Source organism: Panthera onca, chromosome B4 (assembly GCF_046562875.1).
Source record: "Panthera onca isolate mPanOnc1 chromosome B4, mPanOnc1 haplotype 2, whole genome shotgun sequence".
Lineage (NCBI taxonomy): Eukaryota > Metazoa > Chordata > Mammalia > Carnivora > Felidae > Panthera > Panthera onca.
Genome location: NC_138345.1, coordinates 43,310,420 through 43,331,431, shown reverse-complemented (window position 1 = coordinate 43,331,431; position 21,012 = coordinate 43,310,420). Strand labels below are relative to the sequence as shown.

Here is a 21,012-nt window from a genome sequence, read left to right as displayed (position 1 = left end):
CGCGTGCATGCCACTTTAAAAGTTTAAAAGTTCTAGTGACAGACTTTCGTAATAAAATGGATACGAGCCTGGGATGCAAAACGTTTGGTTTCACTTCTTGCTCCATAATTTACCAGTTGGGCCAGCCAAGTAAATCTCTGTGTAGACTCAAGTCTTTTCATCTGTAGAATGGAGGGAATAAAAATGCCTCCCTTCTGGAAATAGTGTGAGAATAAAATGAGACAGTCAATGTAAAATAGGACCTAGCACAAAGACTCCTTATTATTATTATTATTCGTGCCAGTAGAAATAATCACTAATCTGATAACCTAAGCAGAGTTCTTCTATTTTCTTTAGTATTGTGGTAAGTAAAAGGTGGCAGAAAGAACACCAAACTAGGATTCTGTTTTTGTTTTGGCTGTACCAGTAAATTATTGGATTTCGCCAAGGAAATTCTGCTCTTTGAGATCTTTAGCTTTCTCATTTGTAAAATTAGGGGGTTGGATGACAGCATCTATGTATTTTCTTCTAATATTACATATTTGTATGATTTATTTTGAAAAGAAATAAAAGAATTAAAACAGAATTCCTATACTGAGATTTTTTTCCCTGCATTATATTCTCTCTGTACTTATTAAAATGTTATCATGACTGTTATGTATATAAAGGTAGTTAAAATGATCTTTCTGGAATTCTGCTAAAATTAATTTAATGTTTGCTAACGTTACTATCCTTTTCCAGAAAATTATGTTTAACTTCTACTATACATACTTCACATTTTTCTTTCTACAATTAATTCTGGCACCAATTTTTTATAACGTTTATTTATTTTGAGAGAGAGAAAGCACGTGCGTGCATGTGCACACATATGCAAGCCGGGGAGGGTCAGAGAGAGGGAGAGAGATGCCGAAGTGGGCTCCACACTGTCAGTGCAGAGCCCCTTGTGGGGCTTGAACTCACAAACCGTGAGATCATGACCTGAGGCAAAATCGAAAGTCAGATGCTCAACTGACTGAGCCACGCAGGTGCCCCGAGGCTCCAATTTTTAAGGTGTCCCTGTGGGCCATTTAGGGCAAAACTTTCCAGTTGGTGGTAGCAGCTTTGGTAATAATAGAGCATCGTCAACAGTCAACAGAGGAATTACAAATGTGTAACGAGAGCTCTTTCCAAATAGGACCCAAATTTCAAAGGGTCACATCAGAGCTAGGGGACACAGGGCAGCATTCCGTGACAGCAAGACAATTAATTGCTATGTCTATTTACAAGCATTCGTAGACATACCTATGTCTATTTACAAGCATTCATCCCTTCTTCCTCTTTTCTTTTAGTTCAAATTCGCATCGTGACGCTGGATACCAAGTTCAGACCTGTTGAGGAATTGGTGAGTTCATTAATTTCTAACGGTACAATGAAATCGAAGCAAAGTAAACAAATCCATTACCATCTAAAGTGTCACCAGGAGGCTTTGCATAAGTACAGAAATTGATTCTAACATGGAATACTGTACAGGTGGAGTTTCAATGCTGACCCCCAAATTTAGAACTTGTCTTTACTGGGAGTTAGTTTGTACTTCTTTAGGTCTTTTCATCATATAAGGGGGAAAAAAATGGGTTGCATGGAACCTGCTTTCCACTTCCCTGATGAGGTTCAGGATCTCTCACATTTGGGGTTTTCTTGGCACGCTTAGCTACGGAAACTTGGTCTTCTGCGAAACTTAAGGCCGTCTCAACACAAAGCCAGACGATCTTAACAATGCAATATCTGGCAAAAAAAAAAAAAAAAGAAGAAGAAAAAAAAAACACTACTACAATATTAACCTGCATTTTTTTCTTTTCAGTATCCATTGATCACACTTCAGGTAAGCGATCTGCTTTATCACACTCATTATTTTGAATATTCAGATAAATAAGGATGTGTGTGTGTGTGTGTGTGTGTGTGTGTGCGTGTGTGTGTAGTTTTCATTACGTGTAGTTAGAAAGTAAGGGAACTGAAATAAGGGGAAGAGAAATGTTTATCTACTTACAATGTAAGGCATCAGCCGAAGATGTAAATAAAAAGCTGCCACTTTGGTATTGATCCTGTGTGGCAAATGCAGTAATGGATTTCCACAGAAAATGAACGATTGGGCTCCTTCTAAGGGAGGTTTATGTTTAAAATTGCTTCATTTTGGCTACTGGCCCTTCTCAATGTTAATTTAACCATATCTTATTTTAAGGAAATAGAAAACACAAACACCTAAAGGTTTGAAATAGAGTTGGTGATATTATTACAAAATGGACCCTTTGCTTTCAGAAAATAGTTAATGGAGTCTCCTTCTACAGTTCAAAGCTCTAGTGCAGTAGAGTGTGACTTAATTTCAGATCTTAAGTCTGTCAGTAAATCTTTTGTGCCCATCAACTCCAACATATGTACTTTAATTTCTACGTGCAATATGTATTATTACTATTAACTAAGTCTAAATGTTATACTGAGGGGCGCCTGGGTGGCTCAGCTGCTTAAGCGTCTGACTTCGGCTCAGGTCATGATCTCGTGGTTCGTGAGTTTGAGCCCCCCGTCGGGCCCCGTGCTGACAGCTCAGGGCCTGGAGCCTGCTTCGGATTCTGTGTCTCCCTCCCCTCAGCTCCTTCCCTGCTCACACTCTCTCTCTCTCAAAATAAATAAAGATTAAAAAAAAAGTTAAATGTTAATACACTAGGATCTAGGTTCATTGTCATTATATATGTATATAAATATTCCAAATTGTCTTTATAATACGAATTTTTTTGTCTTTATAATGCGATATATAATATAATTTTGTATATATATATATATATATATACAATATAATTTTGTCTTTATAATACGAATTCCTTCTTACGTGGGTGGCAAATAGCTCATCCTTCCAGTAGGATAAATATCAAGTCAGCCATTTTCATGTTTTCCGCATCCTTCGTAATCTGTAAATAGCATTATCTTCACATCCTAGTGTGAACACTAGGATTCTACCTTCACAGTTACCTTCACAGCTAGTGTTCCACTGAAAGCAACAGAAAGCTTAACCAACATTGGTTTAAATGAGTAAAAGTTTTATTGTTTTCACAAACCACTAAGTCTGAGTGCAGGCACTTTAAGGTCTGGACAAGAACAACATAATATTACGAAGGATCCGGGCTTCTTCTATGTAACCTCTCGGCTGGCCTCAGTGTGTTGTTTTATTCTCAAGGCCAGCCGCATCTGATTCTTTTAGAAATAATGTCTACTCGGTGACTTCTACTTACATTTCGTTGGCCAAGCTGGTTACATTGGTCATTTCATTGGCCAACTTGGTTACATTGGTCATATGGACAATCCTTACTGAAAGGAAGCCTGGAAAATTAATTTAGTTTTCTAGGTTTTATTGTAAAGGAGAGAAAAAAAAATTAAATTAAGTGAGTAGTAAATAATGTTTTTGTTTCTTTGTAGAAATCTTTTTATCAGGAATTCTTTAATCACAACTGGTTGATATCTTTAAATAGGCTTATGGAAGCAGGCTCACATAAGATGTAATATGCTAAAAACAAATAAAGAAGAAAATGTAGAACTCCCATTAAACAGCTCTTGCATGCATTGTGTAAATTCATAACCAGTTTATTTATAGACCAAATAAACACCAGTGACAAATAGAAGTATTTGTTAGAATAAATCCCTCCTTATGCATCTGTTGGAGTGGGTCCACTCTACTGTGGAAAGTACTACTCTGGGGCAGGCATGTTGCGTTTTATTTTTTTTAATTTTTTTTGTGTTTAATTTTATATTTGAGAGAGAGAGAGAGAGACAGAGTGTGAGCAGGGGAGGGGCAGAGAGACAGAGACAGAATCTGAAGCAGGCTCCAGGCTCTGAGCTGTAACACAGGGCCTGAAAAGGGGCTCGAACTCATGAGCAGCGAGAGCATGACCTGAGCCAAAGTCAGATGCTTAACCGACTGAGCCACCCAGGCGCCCCTGTGTTTTATTTATTTTTTTATTATTATTATTTTTTTATTTATTTTTGAGACAGAGAGAGACAGAGCATGAACGGGGGAGGGGCAGAGAGAGGGAGACACAGAATCCGAAACAGGCTCCAGGCTCTGAGCGGTCAGCACAGAGCCCGACGAGGGGCTCGAACTCACAGACTGTGAGATAATGACCTGAGCTGAAGCCGGCCGCTCAACTGACTGAGCCACCCAGGCGCCCCGCCCCTGTGTTTTAAACTTAACTATGGAACTCTGGTTCAGAAGGACAAAAATCCAAAGCAATAGTTAGAGATTGTTGTTCTTATCCTTTTGGGGCTTAACAGACATACTGTAATATTGAATTTGTATACCCGAGGAAGTTATGTTATTGTCACAGTGCAAGATATTAGTGCAATAAAATGGTAGTTTTCTTTACTTCCAATAACTATAGAAGGTACTCAGAATAAAGAAAGAAGGGATAATACTCTTCATGACCTCTAATTTTATTTCTTCTTTATTTCTAGGATCCTCAACACAATAGGATTTTTCAGTGGCAAAATGTGACCTCCTTTCAAAACATTACCCAACTCTCATTCCAACTGATTTCAGAACCAATATTTGGAGATTACTCTATTATCGTGAAAGAAAAATCAGGAAAGACATTGACACACCAATTTACTGTTGATAGATATGGTAATGAATTACTACTTATGGTTGTTTCCTTATAAAGGAAGAGTTCAAAGGGCTGAACAAAACAAATTTTATGTTAGATTTAGCCAAAAGATTTAGGTGAGGCTTGATTTGATTTTCTGCCATTTTCCTTTCTTGGGGTTTTCTGCTTTATCATCCTTCCTTCTTGCCCTGTATCCTTATTCTAACCCCTGACCTTCCTACCTGGGAAATGTCTCATCTTCTAGAATCCAGACAATCTTCTAAGACGATCTAAATGATTACGATAAATAACATGTGAAGTTCTGAGAACAGGGAAGATAAAGGAAAGGCCCTATGACTTACTGGTGCCACACACAGAATTGGGGGCAGTTGAAATGTGGGCTATCGAGATGCATACATAGGAAAATGTTGTGCACAGAAACCTACCTAGTTACATGATTAGTTACGTGATTGCCATAAGTTTTTCTCACCAGTGGTTGTAGGGGCTGAAGTCTATTTCTTTTTGTTTCCAGTGTTGCCCAGGTTTGAAGTTAAGGTCAGTGCACCACAAATAGTAACTATTTCGGATGATGAGTTCCAAGTGAATGTATGTGCTAAGTAAGTATTCAGGAGATTTGACTCCAACGGTCAATATAGAGCTCAGAAAGAATGAGAAATGAGATTAACCATGTAACTTTATTTATATGCTTCCTTTAAGATTGTTAGAGAAAGAGTGAATTCTTGTTGTAAAATATTTTAAAAACAAAGAAAACCATAAGAAATTACCTGTAATTAATTCTGCCGATTCCCATTTACATTGTAAGGTATTTTCTTCTAGTCTTGTATGAATCTTTTCATATTCATCAACTGCAATCATCCTTTTCTATACACTATAATTAAGAAAACATGTCTTCATATTCAGCTCATCTTTTACTAATTCCAATTCCTTGCTGCATAAACATAACTCTATGTGGCCATACCAAATTAACTTTTCTTTATTATATAACATGGAGGCTATTCAGCTTTTTTCCGTACTATTATAGTATATGTCTTTGTGTATAAGTGTATAAGAAGTATCTTCTGAATTAAAAACGATTTACTTAAGAAAGATGTCCAGAACTGGAATTGTCAAGACAGAATGTATAATATTCTTTTAGTTTTTTGATTGCCATATTACTCACTAAAAACGTTGCATCAGTGTAAAGTTCCAGCAGCTGATACAGAAGTACCTGCCTCACTGAATCTTCACCATCATTGATATTTTCATTTTAAATAAAAAAGAAACTCTTCAAAATGTCATAGTGGGAAAAAAGGTATTTTTAGCAATTAGAATTAATTTGAATCTTCCTCGTGTGAAAAAAAAAATCCTGTATGATTTGAGAAATTTTAGTTTTCTTTTTGGGAAATGATTTCGAATGCCTTTTACATTTTTAAGAGTATGATGCCTTTTCTCAAATTTCTAATAATAATTAATATAGTTAATATTTATTGAATGCCAATTTCTGTGCTGAGCATTGCCCTTATTATATTCTTACCCCCATGTTATGTGATAGGAGCTGTTATCATCTTTGTTTTAGAAAAAAAAGATAACAAGATACAGAGAACTGAAATAATTTATCAACAGTAATGGCGCCTTCTGATGGCCGACTTAGGATTTAGACCAATACTATTTGATGTCAGAAGTACTCTTCTAACCAAGACCTCTGTTATAATTTATATAAACAATTAAAAATTGTAATATATGACATATTTGTTCCAACTTTTTATTTAATTGGCGACATGGAAATAGTTTGCTTTAGAGCATCTTCAGAGGGTTTCAAAGTAGATTTTGACTTTCAAAATATTCTTGAGTAGAGTCAAGGTACTTTAAAGATATATTGGGTGAAAGGCTGACAGTATCTACAATGTTCTTTGGACTCTAGCACAACTGTACGAATATTTTCTTGTCTCGGTGAAGAGTAGCTGACACGTGCTAGAATTTCATAAACGTAATATATGAAAGATGTAGATATGTGTGCTAAAAATAAGGAGGTAATCAAATACGCTTCAAAAAATCCAGGCTCCTAAACTAGTTTCACTCATAAAATCCCACACAAGCCAGAATTGTCAATGGGATTAATACCTATAATTTATCTGCCCAGGGGTATGCTAAAAAAAAAAGTACGACACAGATATCAGGAGAGCCAAAGCATTTATCAAGTATCGCCTTCATAGGAGACTTGCTAAACTAACTGTTGATACAGAATTGGGAGTTCTCAAAAACTTCTTGAATGTTACATTTCATTTAGATTTGACATGACATGGTATTCAGTTATCAGCAATCATGATGCCCTGCAACAGGACCAGGCAGTTGAGACAGAAGCTCTCGTGGCTACAGAAATATTTCTGGGCAGGTTACAGGAACAGGATGAATAAAATCAGTATGTCTAGGAGTGAACATCCATGCATGAGTTGCCTACTTCAGGTTGCACGCACTACGTCTGTGCATTGTTTCTTCAGGACTCCCTGGCACTTGAGAAAACAACAGCAAGCCAGGGTATTTTGGCAAACGGCCCCCTTTTAGCAAACAGGGAAGAAAACGCGCCTATAGGCAAAGACACCTTAATAAACCGCATTAGTACCCACCAAAAGCTTTTCAAATCACAAAGGGAAAATGTTTATTCTTTCTGATCTGTACGAACATTTAAGCTACATATTTCACAGGCATGTGTTAACCCCTAGAAAATACGACAATGAGAGTTTTATTTTGTAAGCAAAAGACAGTAAGAAGCAATAATAAGATATGTTCAGTTGTGTCACCTGTGGCCTGATCTGAGTCTTGCCGCTGTGTTATATGTAATTGATCTTTAAAGCGCATGGATGATTTTAGCGATTTGGCTCGAATCGAATTCTCAGAAGCATTGACAATTTTTAAGTAGGGAGAGAAAAGCAACTTAGTGGAAGAGCCCAGACTGTGGGAAGGGAGGAAGATCAGAGTTTGAATTTCAATTCCGTATCTTACAACGTAGGCGAGTTGCTTGACCTCAGTTCACTAATCTGCGCAATGACATTATACGCCGACATCTCAGGATCGCTTAAAAAATAAATTAGATCATCTGTGTAACCACCAGATACATAGTAGTGCCCAAAAATTAGAAAAAAAAATATTATCATTGATAAATTTAATTATTTTCAGTTTTACTACTTACTAATTTCACAGGTGCTATGTTTTTCTAAATGAAGCAATCCTCAAATAACAAAAAATTTCAAATCAACTGTATTTGCCTTTGATTGAAATTAAAAAAAAAACCCACCTTGTGTTGTGGTTTTCTGTGTGTTTTAGGAGAAAATGAGATATTTATTTAATCTCACCCCACAAGACATACTTTTGATCAAAATTTATCTAGTTTATGCCAATCTCCCTACCTGCTGCATTTGTTGGATGTACAATGAGAATTGTTGTTTAAAGTATTGATCTGGGGGTACCTGGGTGGCTCAGTCGGTTAAGTGTCCAACTTTGGCTCAGGTGATGCTCTTCCGGTTCGTGAGTCACAGACCAGTGTCGGGCTCTGGGCTGACCGCTCAGAGCCTGGAGCCTGCTTCAGGTTCTGTCTCTCCTTCTCTCTCTGCCGCTCCCCTGCTCGCATTCTGTCTCTCTCTCTCTCAAAAATAAATAAATATAAAAATTTTTTTTTAAGTATTGATCTGGAAGTATTTTAAGATCCTAAATAATCCAGGAGCGCCTGAATGGCTCAGTCGGTTAAGCCTCTGACTCTTGGTTTCTGCTCAGGTCATGACCTCACAGTTTCTTGAGTTCGAGCCCCACATCGGGCTTCAAGATGACAGTGCAGAGCCCGCTTGGGATTCTCTGTCTCCCTCTCTCTACCCCTCCCCTACTTGCACTATCTCTGCCTCTCTCAAAATATAAATAAACTTAAAAAAATATATCCTAATAATCCAAATATAGATCCATATATATTTTCTGCTAAAAAAAAAATGGTGCTGCAGACAAATTTTATAATATTTCTATCAGGCTAAAATGTAATTTAAAAAACTCGATGTGATCATTAAATCCCTTTTGCTGAGACTTTAGGTTCTACATTTCCCTGAATTTGATTTTTGTTTTCTTTTAAGTAGGCTCTGCGCCCAACGTGGGGCTTGAACTCACAGTGCTGAGATCAGCCGACACATGCTGTATCAACTGAGCCAACCAGGCACCCCTTGAGTTTGATTTTTAAAAAGGCAGCCGAATCCTCATAACAGATCACATGCCTAATTGAATTCAAATTCTGTGGGGAAGATAGCACTAATAGATGATGATTGCTAATAGAATTCAGTCATTGGGGTAGCCATACGTTCCAGATTTCATATACAATTTCTGAAAAAGCCCATAAAATAGGCCCATGGTATTGATCATCTATAATTGTCACTACATTTTCTCCTACCAGGTACACCTATGGCCAGCCGGTGCAAGGAAAAGCTCAAATCCGGGTGTGCAGAAAATTCTTTTCCTCCGAGAACTGTGAGAACAACAACAATGAAATATGTGAACAATTTATTGCGCAGGTACAGATCATCATTATTATTGTCATTATCATTATATTTCATTATTATTCTTTCTTCGATTCTGTAGAGAAGGAAAAAATCCTCCCTCTACCCTTTAAAGTCTTCCACTGGACTAAATAGAATTAAGTTTACATGAAGCAGGTTAACAGGAGAAAAAAACCCAAAATTTTATTAGGTACATACAGCGGTCCCATAATGAAATTGAGGTCCAAAAAGATGACCAAGGCAAGCAGCTTTTATACTTTTTGACAGAGGGACAATAAATTTGTGAGGAATTGACAGGACAAAGAAAACAGGTGTTTGTAAGCTTTAATTAGTAAGGAATTCGAATTGGAATTTGGGTCAGGGTAGTAGATTAGAAAAAAAGCAGCAAGGTTTTTTTTGGGGTTTTTTGGTTTGTTTGTTTTTTTTTTCTAGAGCTTTCTTGGCTTTAAAGTCCCTGTCTCTGGTGGTAAGGATGTCTTTTTACTTTTTAGTGCAGCGAGGGTGTCTTTCACCTGGGAGTTTTTTTCCCTTCTTTCAGGGGGACCAAGGAGGATCTAAGTGTCCTTGCACCGGCTCTTCTTTAAGTAACTTTTATGTAAAATAATCAATATGCCTTGGGGCACCTGGGTGGTAAGTTAAGTGTCCGACTTTTGATTTTGATTTTGACTCAGGTCACGATCTCATGGTCGTGAGATCGAGCCCACATCAGGCTCTGTGTTGACAGCATGGACCCTACTTTGAATGCTTTCTCCCTCTCTCTCTATCCCTCCCCTTCTCTCTCTCTCTCTCTCTCTCTTTCTCAATAAGTAAACATATAAAATAAAATAATAAAATGAAATTAAAATAAAATGAAATTAAATGATAAAATATCGATAAGCCCATGTGGCATGTTTGGGGGGAACCTGCCCTTGGCCCCTACAATTCCATTTATAAAAGGGACTTAAAAACATTATTTTCATTTCGTGGGTAATGGAGGCTGCAGCTAGATAAGGTGAAGAATAAGGAGCAAATACAACGTCCACCAATAGTCTCTTTCTCTAGGCCATGTAAATGGTTACCCACCTATAGATTCATAGAATTTTTAAATTTGAAAAACCTTATTGGTTTTCTTGTTTTATATACCGTCTAGATGATCTCTCTGGTCTTCCCATGTGGAATTATTAGTCATCTGTTAAATTAGCAAATCCCTGATAAGACCCACCATGCAATCAGAATTGTCCTTGTGAAAAAAGTTCATTCGCACACACCTGCGATTCGGAGTATCTACCTGCATTGCTTTAAATTTGAGGTTCATTTCTGAAGCCGCCACCTGCTTTCCTGATCTGTGGCATCTTAATCTCAGTAAACAATCCTGCCCATTTATTTGAGAATCAACTTAGGACCTCGAAAATGAGATTTGCATATATTTCAGTTTATAATTTAAGCCTGATCGTCCTGAAGTTACTCACCAAATTGATGAACATCAATTGGTAAATATCGAAATTTGCTAAAGACAAGCAGAACTCCTGTAGATAAGAATTGCAGGCAAAGAAAGGCTGAGTCGACTTCTTCCATATCAGCAGTGCAGTTTTCTGTAGTGTGATTTTAATGTAATTTAGTCATTTTACCAAGTGATGGGTGTTCTCTCAGCGAATGGCTTTTTGCTCCCCAGTGTGACAAATATAGCAATAAATAATCTGCTAAAACTATCTTTCTATATCAGTGGTTTTATGTATTTCATACAGATTCCTTCGCTTGGGTCTCATGAATCAAAGTAGATGATAGATAGATAGATAGATAGATAGATAGATAGATGATAGAATCACACACAATTTTACATTTAAAAAATATTGTCAAAAAAATTTTTAAGCATTTAAATTCCTGTCAGCAATGTGTGAGAGGACTATAGTTCCCAAGTTACTGCCGGCAATATATATAGCAGGTTTTAAAATGTTGCCATTTTGAAAGAAGTTTCTTTTGCTTTAATTGGTATTATTTGTGAACTTGAGTGTATTTTCATATTTTTGTTATGAGTTTGAATTTGTTCTTTCAAGAATTCTTAATGATCCTTGTTTTCCCTGTTTGTGTGAAACTGAAACTTTCTTTTAGTATAAATATTGCCCTCTATCCCCTAAGCAAATATTTTTTCAAGTCTGTTATTTAAATATTGACTTTGATTGTGTTATTTTTGAAATACCAAAGTTCCTGATGTTTACAGGTTCTCAGCCTTAGAAAAAGTTCTCACCTATCACCATGTTGTACGTGTAGCTATCTAAGCGTGATTTTAACATTTTAAAAATTTCTCTAATCAACATAAAGTAGTTTTTATTATGTTGTAAAATAACACATTTCGTTTTCTTCTAAATGGATACTAAGTTGTATTAGCATCTAATCTTATACAACTTTGGTCTCCCTCTTTATTCTAAATAGTGCTCGTAAAAGGTTATTCTGTTTTGTTGGACTTCCTCTGACTTTTGTTTTATTATTTCCTTTCCGATATTATTTTTTTGTTCCTAAATCATTTTTTTTTTAATGTTTTATTTCTTATATTTGAGAGAGACGGACAGAGGGACAGAGCACAGGTGGGGTGGGAACAAAGAGAGAGGGAGACACAGAATCTGAAGCAGGCTCCAGGTTCTAAGCGGTTAGCACAGAGCCTGATGAAGGGCTCGAACTCATGAGCCATGAGATCATGACCTGAGCCAAACAAAGGAGGATGTCCAACCGACTGAGCCACCCTGGCGCCCCTAAATCATTTATTTTTATAGTCATCATATTCTTTCTTTTCCCTGAAATTTTAGTTTATTTTGGTGGTTTTAAAAAATGTTGTTTCTTCTCGTTAAAAACACATTGTGTTTTACTTTTTCTTTTAACCATAGCTTAATACCATAGATTTTGATGCAAAACACTTTTTTCCTTGTCTTTAATGTCGAGATTCTTATTGATTTACATTATATTTTCTCTTTGACTCAGGTATTACTGAAAAATGTTTTTTTTTCTTAATTTCAAGGCATGTAAGATTCTTCTGATTACATTTTATTTTCTTTTTTTTAATTTTTAATTTTTGTTTTTTTAGAGAGAGAAAGAATGCATGAATGGGGGGGGAGGAGCAGAGAGAGAGAGAGGGAGGGAGAGAATCTTAAGCAGGCTCCACATCCAGGGCAGAGCCCAAGGTAGGGCTCGATCCCACGACCTTGGGATCATGACCTGAGCTGAAATCAAGTGTCAGACGTTCAACCAACCAAGCCACCCAGGCGCCTCTATCATTTCTTTGTAATTTGATTGTATTATAAATAGACAAAGTAAAATTGCCTGTTTTTATTGTTAACATTATAGTTGATGGTTCAGAGGAGCACATGTTCTGGGATCAGAATGCCTAGCTACCACTTTCTATCTGTGTGACCTTGGGCAGATTATATATTTCAGTTTATTCATCCATATAATGGTGATGACAATCGTGTCTCCTCATGTGGTAGTTTTGAGAGTCAGATGAATTGGTCTATCCCTCTACCATTTTAAATTTAGAATTAATAGTACCGTTCATTTTAAAATATAAGTACATCTACGTTTCTCTCGTTCCTGATGTCACCAATGAAAGATAATCTATAGATTTGTTCTTCATTTTAAATAACAATTTACCTTAAAAAGAGTTCTTGTGTGACACACTTGAAGACTCAAGATGATTTTAGTCTCTAATTCTTAAAATAAGATTCTCATCTTTAATTTATTGCCATCTACATTGTTGTCAATAGAATATCCCTGAAGTCTGTAAAATGCACATTACCTCCTTCACTTGTTGTAATTGCTGATGGACTCCCAGCCCTTCTTTTGGAATTCTTGGTCATTTCAACAAGTTTGTGAGATGAAACCATAGGGTGGTGGGGGAAGGTAGAAATCTGTGCTAAAAGTCTATATCCCTTTAAGACTTTTGAATCCCTAATCTTTTCGTTATACCTTCTCTTCATTTTTCAGTTGAGAAATGGTTGTGTGACTCAAATTGTGAATACGAAAGTCTTCCAACTCTACCGTTCAGGATTTTTCATGTCATTTCAAACCTCTGTAACAGTTACGGAATTTGGGACAGGTAATGATCATGTTTTATGGGCAACCTGGGGTATATGCAGCTTCCTAGGGAGAAGGGTATCTAGTAAGCAAGATTCACCAAATAGAGATCAATAATTGTTCCACATAGTAAAGTGGAGTACATTTACCAATAGGTCAACTTGAAGGTTGCTTCTGAAAAAAGATTTTCCTCGTAATGTTTAAAATAAACTTATTATGTAAATGTTACAGGTTTGTCTCTACTTCTGTGCCTGCATCAATCAGACAGAGATTTCTTCTGAAGTAGCAAGCTAAGCTAATAAAGTAGGCACTCTTTTTAATTTTGGGTAAATCAGTTGATAACCAATAGACCGGGTCTGAGCTTTGATTTAATACAAAAGTTCACAATTTACAGCTAGAATGTCAAACCCAGCTCCACGCTTCTTTATGTGAAGTTTACTAGAACATGACCCCATTCGTTTACCTTGCTTAACAGCTAAAATGCCAAAGTTGTGTAGCTTATGGTTCACAAGCTTAGAATAATAACTGTGAGGTCCTCTTCACAGAAGTTTGTCAACTTCTGATTTAATACAAATGGAGACATTTGCGGGTATAAAATATCATTGAGAAATTTACAAGATGGCACATGAGTGCTCAATAAATCATTGTTAAAAGAATAACAAAGAAAAAGAGGAAAGTGGAATTTAATTTGGAGTGGAGAAAGCCAGATTCAATTGCTATTTTTGTTGCTTAAAAATGAGTGAGATAATATTATTTATAAAGTGCTTTGTATAAACACACTTGATCAATAGAGTGATGGCATTTGTTATGGGTATTTGTCGCATTGTAACTTAGCTAGGTATGTTTACCTCTGCTTATCACAATCCGTTCCTATTTACTTTGCTTTCAGATATTTTTCTTATCTGGGAAAAGTCTAAAAGCATAGTTATCTTGACAGGCTAAAGAAAGATTTAAAGGAAATGAAAGCCTTCTCTCAAGAGATGTCTGTGACATTCTCTGCTATAAAAGGAGTTACAAGCCAGAACTGAGTAGAATGGTCAGAAGAAAGAAATTAAAAGCATTTTCTCCTGCTTCTGGTCCAAACATTTTCACATTGATTATGTTATTAAGTTTGATGTATATTATAACCAGATAGATACAGAGTATTCTGAAACATACTCCAAAGCACCTACGCTTTCCTTTCAATGTCGAACAAGAATGTAATTCTCTGCATAGAAGTTTGCACATATCCCCTAAGCTATTTGTTCTTTTGAGATTCTAGATTAAACAATTCATCCTCCCTCACACTATTTTTTTTATTTCTTACAGGTGTGCAGATCAGTGAAAAGACTTCCATTTTTCTCACTCAATTGCTTGGGAGTGTGAGCTTTGAGAATATGGATTCTTTCTACAGAAGAGGCATTCCTTATTTTGGAACTGTAGGTTTGACTTAAAAATACATATTCTCATTTCATTTTCTTGGATCATGGATTGCCCTTTGAAAATTTCTGGACATCTTTTTCCTACTTTTATAACATACTTGTAGCCTCACGATGTCTGATAGATGAGAGAAAGTCCCCCACGGGGGAAGGAAAGCGATCAACACAATTATAGCTGTTTCCATTTTATGTATCTATTTAATAGACCATCTTTCTGTCTATTGGATTTTAATAAAATTACAAATAAGCGATCACATTTATGAATAGAAAATTCTCTATAGAAATGTGATGTTTTGAGTTTTAAAAATTAATGCCTTTTTTTTTTTTTTTTTTTTGGCACAGCTTAAATTTTCTGGACCTGATAATGTACCAATGGGGAACAAGCCATTGCAATTGGAGCTAAATAACAGATTTATAGGAAACTACACCACAGACGACAATGGGGAAGCTCTGTTTTCCATCGACACTTCAGATATATTCGATTCAGAGTTCAACCTGAAAGTAAGACACCAAAGAGTAGACAAGATCCCACAAAGTATTTGAGTGTTAGGAATTTTGAACATTAGGAATCTCTTAAAAGATCATTTATATTAAGAATATATTTTAGGGTCACCTGGGTGGCTCAGTCGGTTAACTGTCGACTTGGGCTCAGGTCATGATCTCGCGGTTCATGAGTTCGAGCCTCATGTCGGGCTCTGTGCTGACAGCTCAGAGCCTGGAGCCTGCTTCAGATTCTGTGTCTCCCTCCATCTCTGCCCCTCTGCCACTCGCACTCTGTCTCTCTCTCTCTCTCTCTCAAAAATAAATACAAACATTTAAAAAATTTTAAATATATATATTTTTAAAAAGTTGCAAAATTTCACGTATTTTATATGTCTCCTTGTTCATTAAATAATATGTAAGAATACTTACTCAAGAGGATGAGATAATAGCCTGGTACAATTGTTATAAAGTCTGTAACATCCAATATTTTCCTCTGAGACACCAGAAATAGTTCATGAAGATGATTTGGCCTTTTTATCCCCTTTGATTTCCATTTTTCTGCTTCTTGAACAGAATTTTAGAGTTAAACAATTCATCCACGTTCAAATATAGCTGAAAGATACAGGGTGTAAGACTATTCCCTGACTTCAGTTACAAAGTAAAAATAAACTAGCGTAGGCCTAATAAAATATACATACAACTATGGTCATGTTTTGTATGCCAAAAAAGAAGAAAGCGTAATTATTATTTTACTTCCAATAACTTGATATTTGAAACGTCAGCCACAAACTAAGATTCCTCTCTACTGTGAAGAGATAAGAAGCCTTCCATTCTGGAATAATCCCTGTCCTTAAAAGTCTTTATAGCTCTAACATCCTTTACTTCTCTTTTCCTATTAGGCCACGTATATTCGACCTAAGAACTGCTATCCTCCCAGCTGGTTAGCGCCTGAGTATGTGGATGCTCATTTCTCAGTTTCACGCTTTTACTCCCGAACCAACAGCTTCCTGAAGATTGTTCCTGAACCAAAACAGCTTAGATGCAATCAGCAGAAAACTGTTACTGTGCATTACACCCTAAACAAAGAAGCATATAGGGATGATTCCAATATCAACTTTTTTTATTTGGTAAGTCTCCACTGATGGATCCTTGGGTCTTGTCTGATTGTCTGCTTAGCACAGGGCGGCTTGGAACGGGGACATCAATCATGTCATTGTTCCTGAGTGTGCAGACCCCACATGGTTGTGACTACCCTTGGATCTGCTAAAAACAAACACAGAAGCAAGTAAATGAACACATAAAAACATCCAAGGCAATTTCAATTTCCCTAAGGTTGAAAAACCTGCTACTCAGAGTCTGCTCTTTTAAACATTCGGTTATAATTCACATCGAGTATCCATGACCCTTCATGAGAGTACAACATTAGGCAGAGACAAGAGAGTAAAGGGGAAGGCTAATTTTGATAAGCAGTAAAAGGAATGAGCCCTTTTGGCTCTGTCTCCATATTTATCCATTTTGTCCTTTTGAGGCAAAGGGAAAAAAAAAAAGTTACACTTTTCAGTTTACAAATAAGGGAACAGTGGTGGAGAAGTGACATGACTTGGCTTCCTTGAAGCGAGACAGTCTAAATAATCCAGGGCTTTGTACACTCCCTTGCCTGGTGAATTGCATATTATTTACCAAGTTTCTAGCACATAATAGACTTTCAATTCATCGTCGTCAGTTTCTGTGTTCTTTTCCGAGTGGTGCAGAGTTTTGCATTTGTTCATAGAAGCTACCCTATCTTTGGAACAGAATTATCATCAGACCGTCATTAGCAATTTTTCAGATTCTGTTAGATAGCGTGATGATACACGTCATGTTTCCTGTGTTCTGTCCAGGTGATGGTAAAAGGGGCTATCTTCCTCAGCGGACAAAAGGAAATCAGAAACAAAGGTAAACATAATACATTCTTTTTTTTTTTTTTTTTTTTCAAGGTACTCTGCCTTCATTTTTCTTTCCTTCTAAGAAAATGTTATAGGGATAGAGTCAAGAGCACTTAACGTTAACGATTAGTGGGTGGAAAGCAATAGTATGACCCCAGGGTATTCTTCCAAATATTGCAGAGAAAGTGATTTCAACTCCTTTCAATCGTTGCCAGGCTGTCAAGCCCATTATAGAAACGTGCTCCGCCAAACCCAAATATTGTTGCCGCCTAAATTATGCAGTCTTTTTTATCTGCCCACGTCGTTCCCACTATTTAACTTGTTTGCCTTTAACACAAAGCCCAATTCGCTCCCGCTATCCATCAGCCATTCTCTTTTATCCAAGTGTAGCCAGTGAGCCAGGAAAGTTTTGGCACTAAAGTTAATGACATCTCCTACTACACAGCCTGGAATGGAAACTTCTCATTCCTGATCAACGTCAGTGCCGATCTTGCTCCTGTGGCTGTCATGCTTGTCTACACCCTTCACCCCAGTGGGGAAATTGTGGCTGACAGTGTCAGATTCCAGGTTGACAAGTGCTTTAAAAACAAGGTGATGTTTCTTCTATTTCTTTCCTGTCCTGAGAGAGATGAGCGAAGCAGTTCTCTCCCCGCTGTCTCCTTCTTTACATGACTACTATCGCCTTTACGCGGTGATCTCACAATAAATGTCGGTGTGATTAAAACAGGAGGGATGAGGGGCGCCTGGGTGGCTCAGTCGGTTGAGCGACCGACTTTGGCTCAGGTCATGATCTCGCGGTCCGTGAGTTCGAGCCCCGTGTTGGGCTCTGTGCTGACAGCTTAGAGCCTGGAGCCTGCTTCGGATTCTGTGTCTCTCTCTCTCTCCTTGCCCCTCCTCCCCCCAAAATAAATAAAGATTGAAAAAAAATTTTTTTATAAGTATCTTACTCTCCTTTTCTTCCTCCACTTTAGGTTAGCATGAAGTTCTCTATGGAGCAGGGGCTACCTGGCTCCAACACGGATCTCTACCTTCAAGCAGCCCCTGACTCATACTGCGCACTCCGGGCTGTGGATAAAAGTGTTCTTCTGCTGAAATCAGAACAACAGCTGTCAGCCGAAAGTGTAAGCTCTCTGATCTCCTCCTGTTCCTCGTTTTCATCTGGACTCCTTGCCTTTCAGCAGATGTGCTTTATTTGAGACGAAACAAGTTTTAGAATATCAAGTATTCTCCTCCTTTGTTCTCTCAGGGATTATACACTTTATTTTTCTTGAAACTTAGAGTTAAATCTCTGTGTTGGATGAGATGCTTGGATACAGTCTACAGTTGTCTATTACCTATTAAGAGATCTTATATTCTCGTAAGCATTTCCAGACCAGCAATTCTAGAATTTCACATCAAAATTGTTTCCATTAATAACTGTTGGCTATTTTCCCTTTATTTTTTTTTTTTTTTTGGCACGAGGACATATAAATATTGAAAGGTATGATCCCATTTATAACTAATTGAATAACTAAAAATTTTTCTTCTGATTAAAATTATACTTATTGTCTTAAGCTATTTGAACTGCTACAAGAAAATACCCCCAAACTAGGTAGCTTATAAACAATAGAAATATTTCTCACAGTTCTGAAGGCTGAAATTCTGACATCAGGGAGCTGGCATGGTCAGGCAAGGCCCCTCTTCTGGTTTGCAGACTCCTTGTGTCCTCACATGGTGGAAGGGACAAGGGACATCTCTCAGGCGTCTTTGATAAGGGCATTAATCTCACTCTCTACCCACTCCACCGAATCACCTCCCCAAGGCTCCACCTCCCAATTCCATCACTCCGGGCATGAGGATTTCAACATACAAGTTCAGACCACAGCACCTGTGTCCTGTGGAAAATGTGCAAAATACACAAAGGCAGAAAGAAGGAAATCTTTAAAATCATTCATAATCTTAACACTATGATAATTTGTTTTAATTTCACAAAATGGACTTTTATTATATAGATATGGACATTTCTGATGTAATTGTTTAAATCTCTTTTCTGAAGGCATATATATTTTACAAATGGGATCTCACTGAAAAACACAATTTAGTATTCTGCTTTTAACAATCTATAGTACATCCAGCTTTAAGTATAAATTATAAAAATTATTGACTTAATATACTAACAATTAATCATGACATAAGCTATACATTTTTTCCCAATGTCAAAGTTGAATACATTTAAATTTCTTATTGGGGTTGAGAAGCTTCTTTTTTTTTTTTTTTTAAGTTTATTTATTTTTGTCAGGGGAGGGGCAGAGAGAGACAAAGAATCCCAAGCAGACTCCGCACTGTCAGCACAGAGCCCAATGCAGGGCTTTCGAACTCAAGAACCAGGAGATCGTGACCTGAGCTGAAATCAAGAGTCGGATGCCTAATGGACTGAGCCACCCAGATACCCTGGAGCTACGAAGCTTCTAACTGACTTCAGAGTCAGAAAAGTATCAACAAATAAAGGATAAACTTACCTATAAACACAGAAAATCTATATATACTTTTCTTCTAAGAGTTTCATGGAGCCAGAGTAAATCATCTCTACTCATTCTTCCTACAACTGGAGGTAGCAAGGTCTTAGAAAAACCACCTTGAGAGGGGTGTCTGGGTGGCTCAGTCAGTTAAGCCTCCGACTTCAGCTCAGGTCATGCATGATCTGTGGCTCCTGAGTTCTAGCCCCGCATCAGGCTCTGTGCTGACAGCTTGGAGCCTGGAGCCTGCTTCGGATTCTGTCTCCCTCTCTCTCTCGGCCCCTCCCTCACTTATACTTTGTCTCTCTCTCTCTCAAAAATAAACAAACATTAAAAAAATATTAAAAAAAAAACGCCCTGAGGAAAAACCATCAAGGGTCCACCAATAGAAAATTCCAGAAGCATTTCACCAGACCAGAAGATACAAGTGAATCAGAATATATCAGAGCCAAAGGAGGTTGCCCTTGTTTATTATCTATGGCCATATTAACAGTGTAAATCAAGCGATGTTATATAAAGGAGAACGTTCCTATTCATATTAAGTTTATAGTACTTTCAATATTATGTTATATAAGTTTAATTTTTAGTTTTAAATAATGTTAAAAGATATAAGGATTGTATAGAGAACTCTCATGTACTCTCTACCCAGATTCACCAGTTTCTAACATTTTGTCACATCTGTTTTCTCTTTCCCATTCTCTCTCCCCCCTTTCTCTCTCTCTCTCTCTCTCTCTCTCTCTCTCTCTCTCACACACACACATATGTATATAGCATTTCAATTTTTTTTCTAAACCATTTGAGAGTGAGTAGAAAACTTCATGCTATATTATTCCTTAATATATCAGTGTTCATTTCCTAAAAGCAAGGATATTTTCCTGCATAATTACAATACAGTTATCAAATTTAGGATACTGCACATTGTTTCAGTACTTTCGATCTAATCTGCCAGCTATGTTCAAGTTTTGTCAGTTGTCCTCTATACCACACATTTTTCCTAATTTAGTGCAAGATCCAGGGCAGAATCGCATACTGCATTTGGTAGTCATGTTCCTTTAGTTTCCTTTAACCTGGAACAGAATTTTTCTTTGTCTCTAATGAATCTGACCTTTTAGAACAACATAAGCCAAGTAGTTTTTTAAATAGGATGTTCCTCATTTTAAGTTTGTCTGATGTTTCTCATGTTTGGGCCAAGATTATGCATCTCTGTCCGGAATACAGCGTGTAAGATACTGTGTGTTTTTCAAGGTACACAAGATTCAGCCGCGCATTTGGTGATGATAATTTTAGTCACCTGATAAAGGTGTTTCCATATATCTCCACTGGCTATTTTGTTCCTTAAACTAATGAGCAATTTGTGCTTATCAAGACTCTTTGTACATCCTGCTTCTCATCAGAATTTCCTTGGAGTTAGCATCCATTGATAGTTTTTGCCAAAACCAATATTGGTATGAGAGTTGGAACATGATTTTCTAGTTCTCCCTCTTCCTCTTTACTTATGGATGCAGGAATATTTATTTCTCAACGTTTATAACTTTGAATTA

General features: G+C 37.0%; 1 protein-coding gene across 2 annotated transcripts in view; it reads left to right on the top strand.

Moving 5' to 3' along the window:
• The window catches only part of LOC132694753 (ovostatin homolog 2-like), a 60,384-nt gene that overhangs the window by 2,168 nt on the left and 37,204 nt on the right, over positions 1–21,012 (top strand). For both annotated transcript variants that reach the window (XM_060658437.3, XM_078450106.2), the window contains exons 4-15: positions 1,308–1,360; positions 1,817–1,837; positions 4,453–4,621; positions 5,113–5,197; positions 9,007–9,124; positions 13,061–13,172; positions 14,459–14,568; positions 14,911–15,069; positions 15,951–16,178; positions 16,932–16,986; positions 17,422–17,567; positions 17,948–18,097. In XM_060658437.3, the coding sequence (XP_060514420.2) occupies positions 1,308–1,360; positions 1,817–1,837; positions 4,453–4,621; positions 5,113–5,197; positions 9,007–9,124; positions 13,061–13,172; positions 14,459–14,568; positions 14,911–15,069; positions 15,951–16,178; positions 16,932–16,986; positions 17,422–17,567; positions 17,948–18,097 (1,406 nt within the window). The remainder of the gene's footprint in view (positions 1–1,307; positions 1,361–1,816; positions 1,838–4,452; positions 4,622–5,112; positions 5,198–9,006; positions 9,125–13,060; positions 13,173–14,458; positions 14,569–14,910; positions 15,070–15,950; positions 16,179–16,931; positions 16,987–17,421; positions 17,568–17,947; positions 18,098–21,012) is intronic.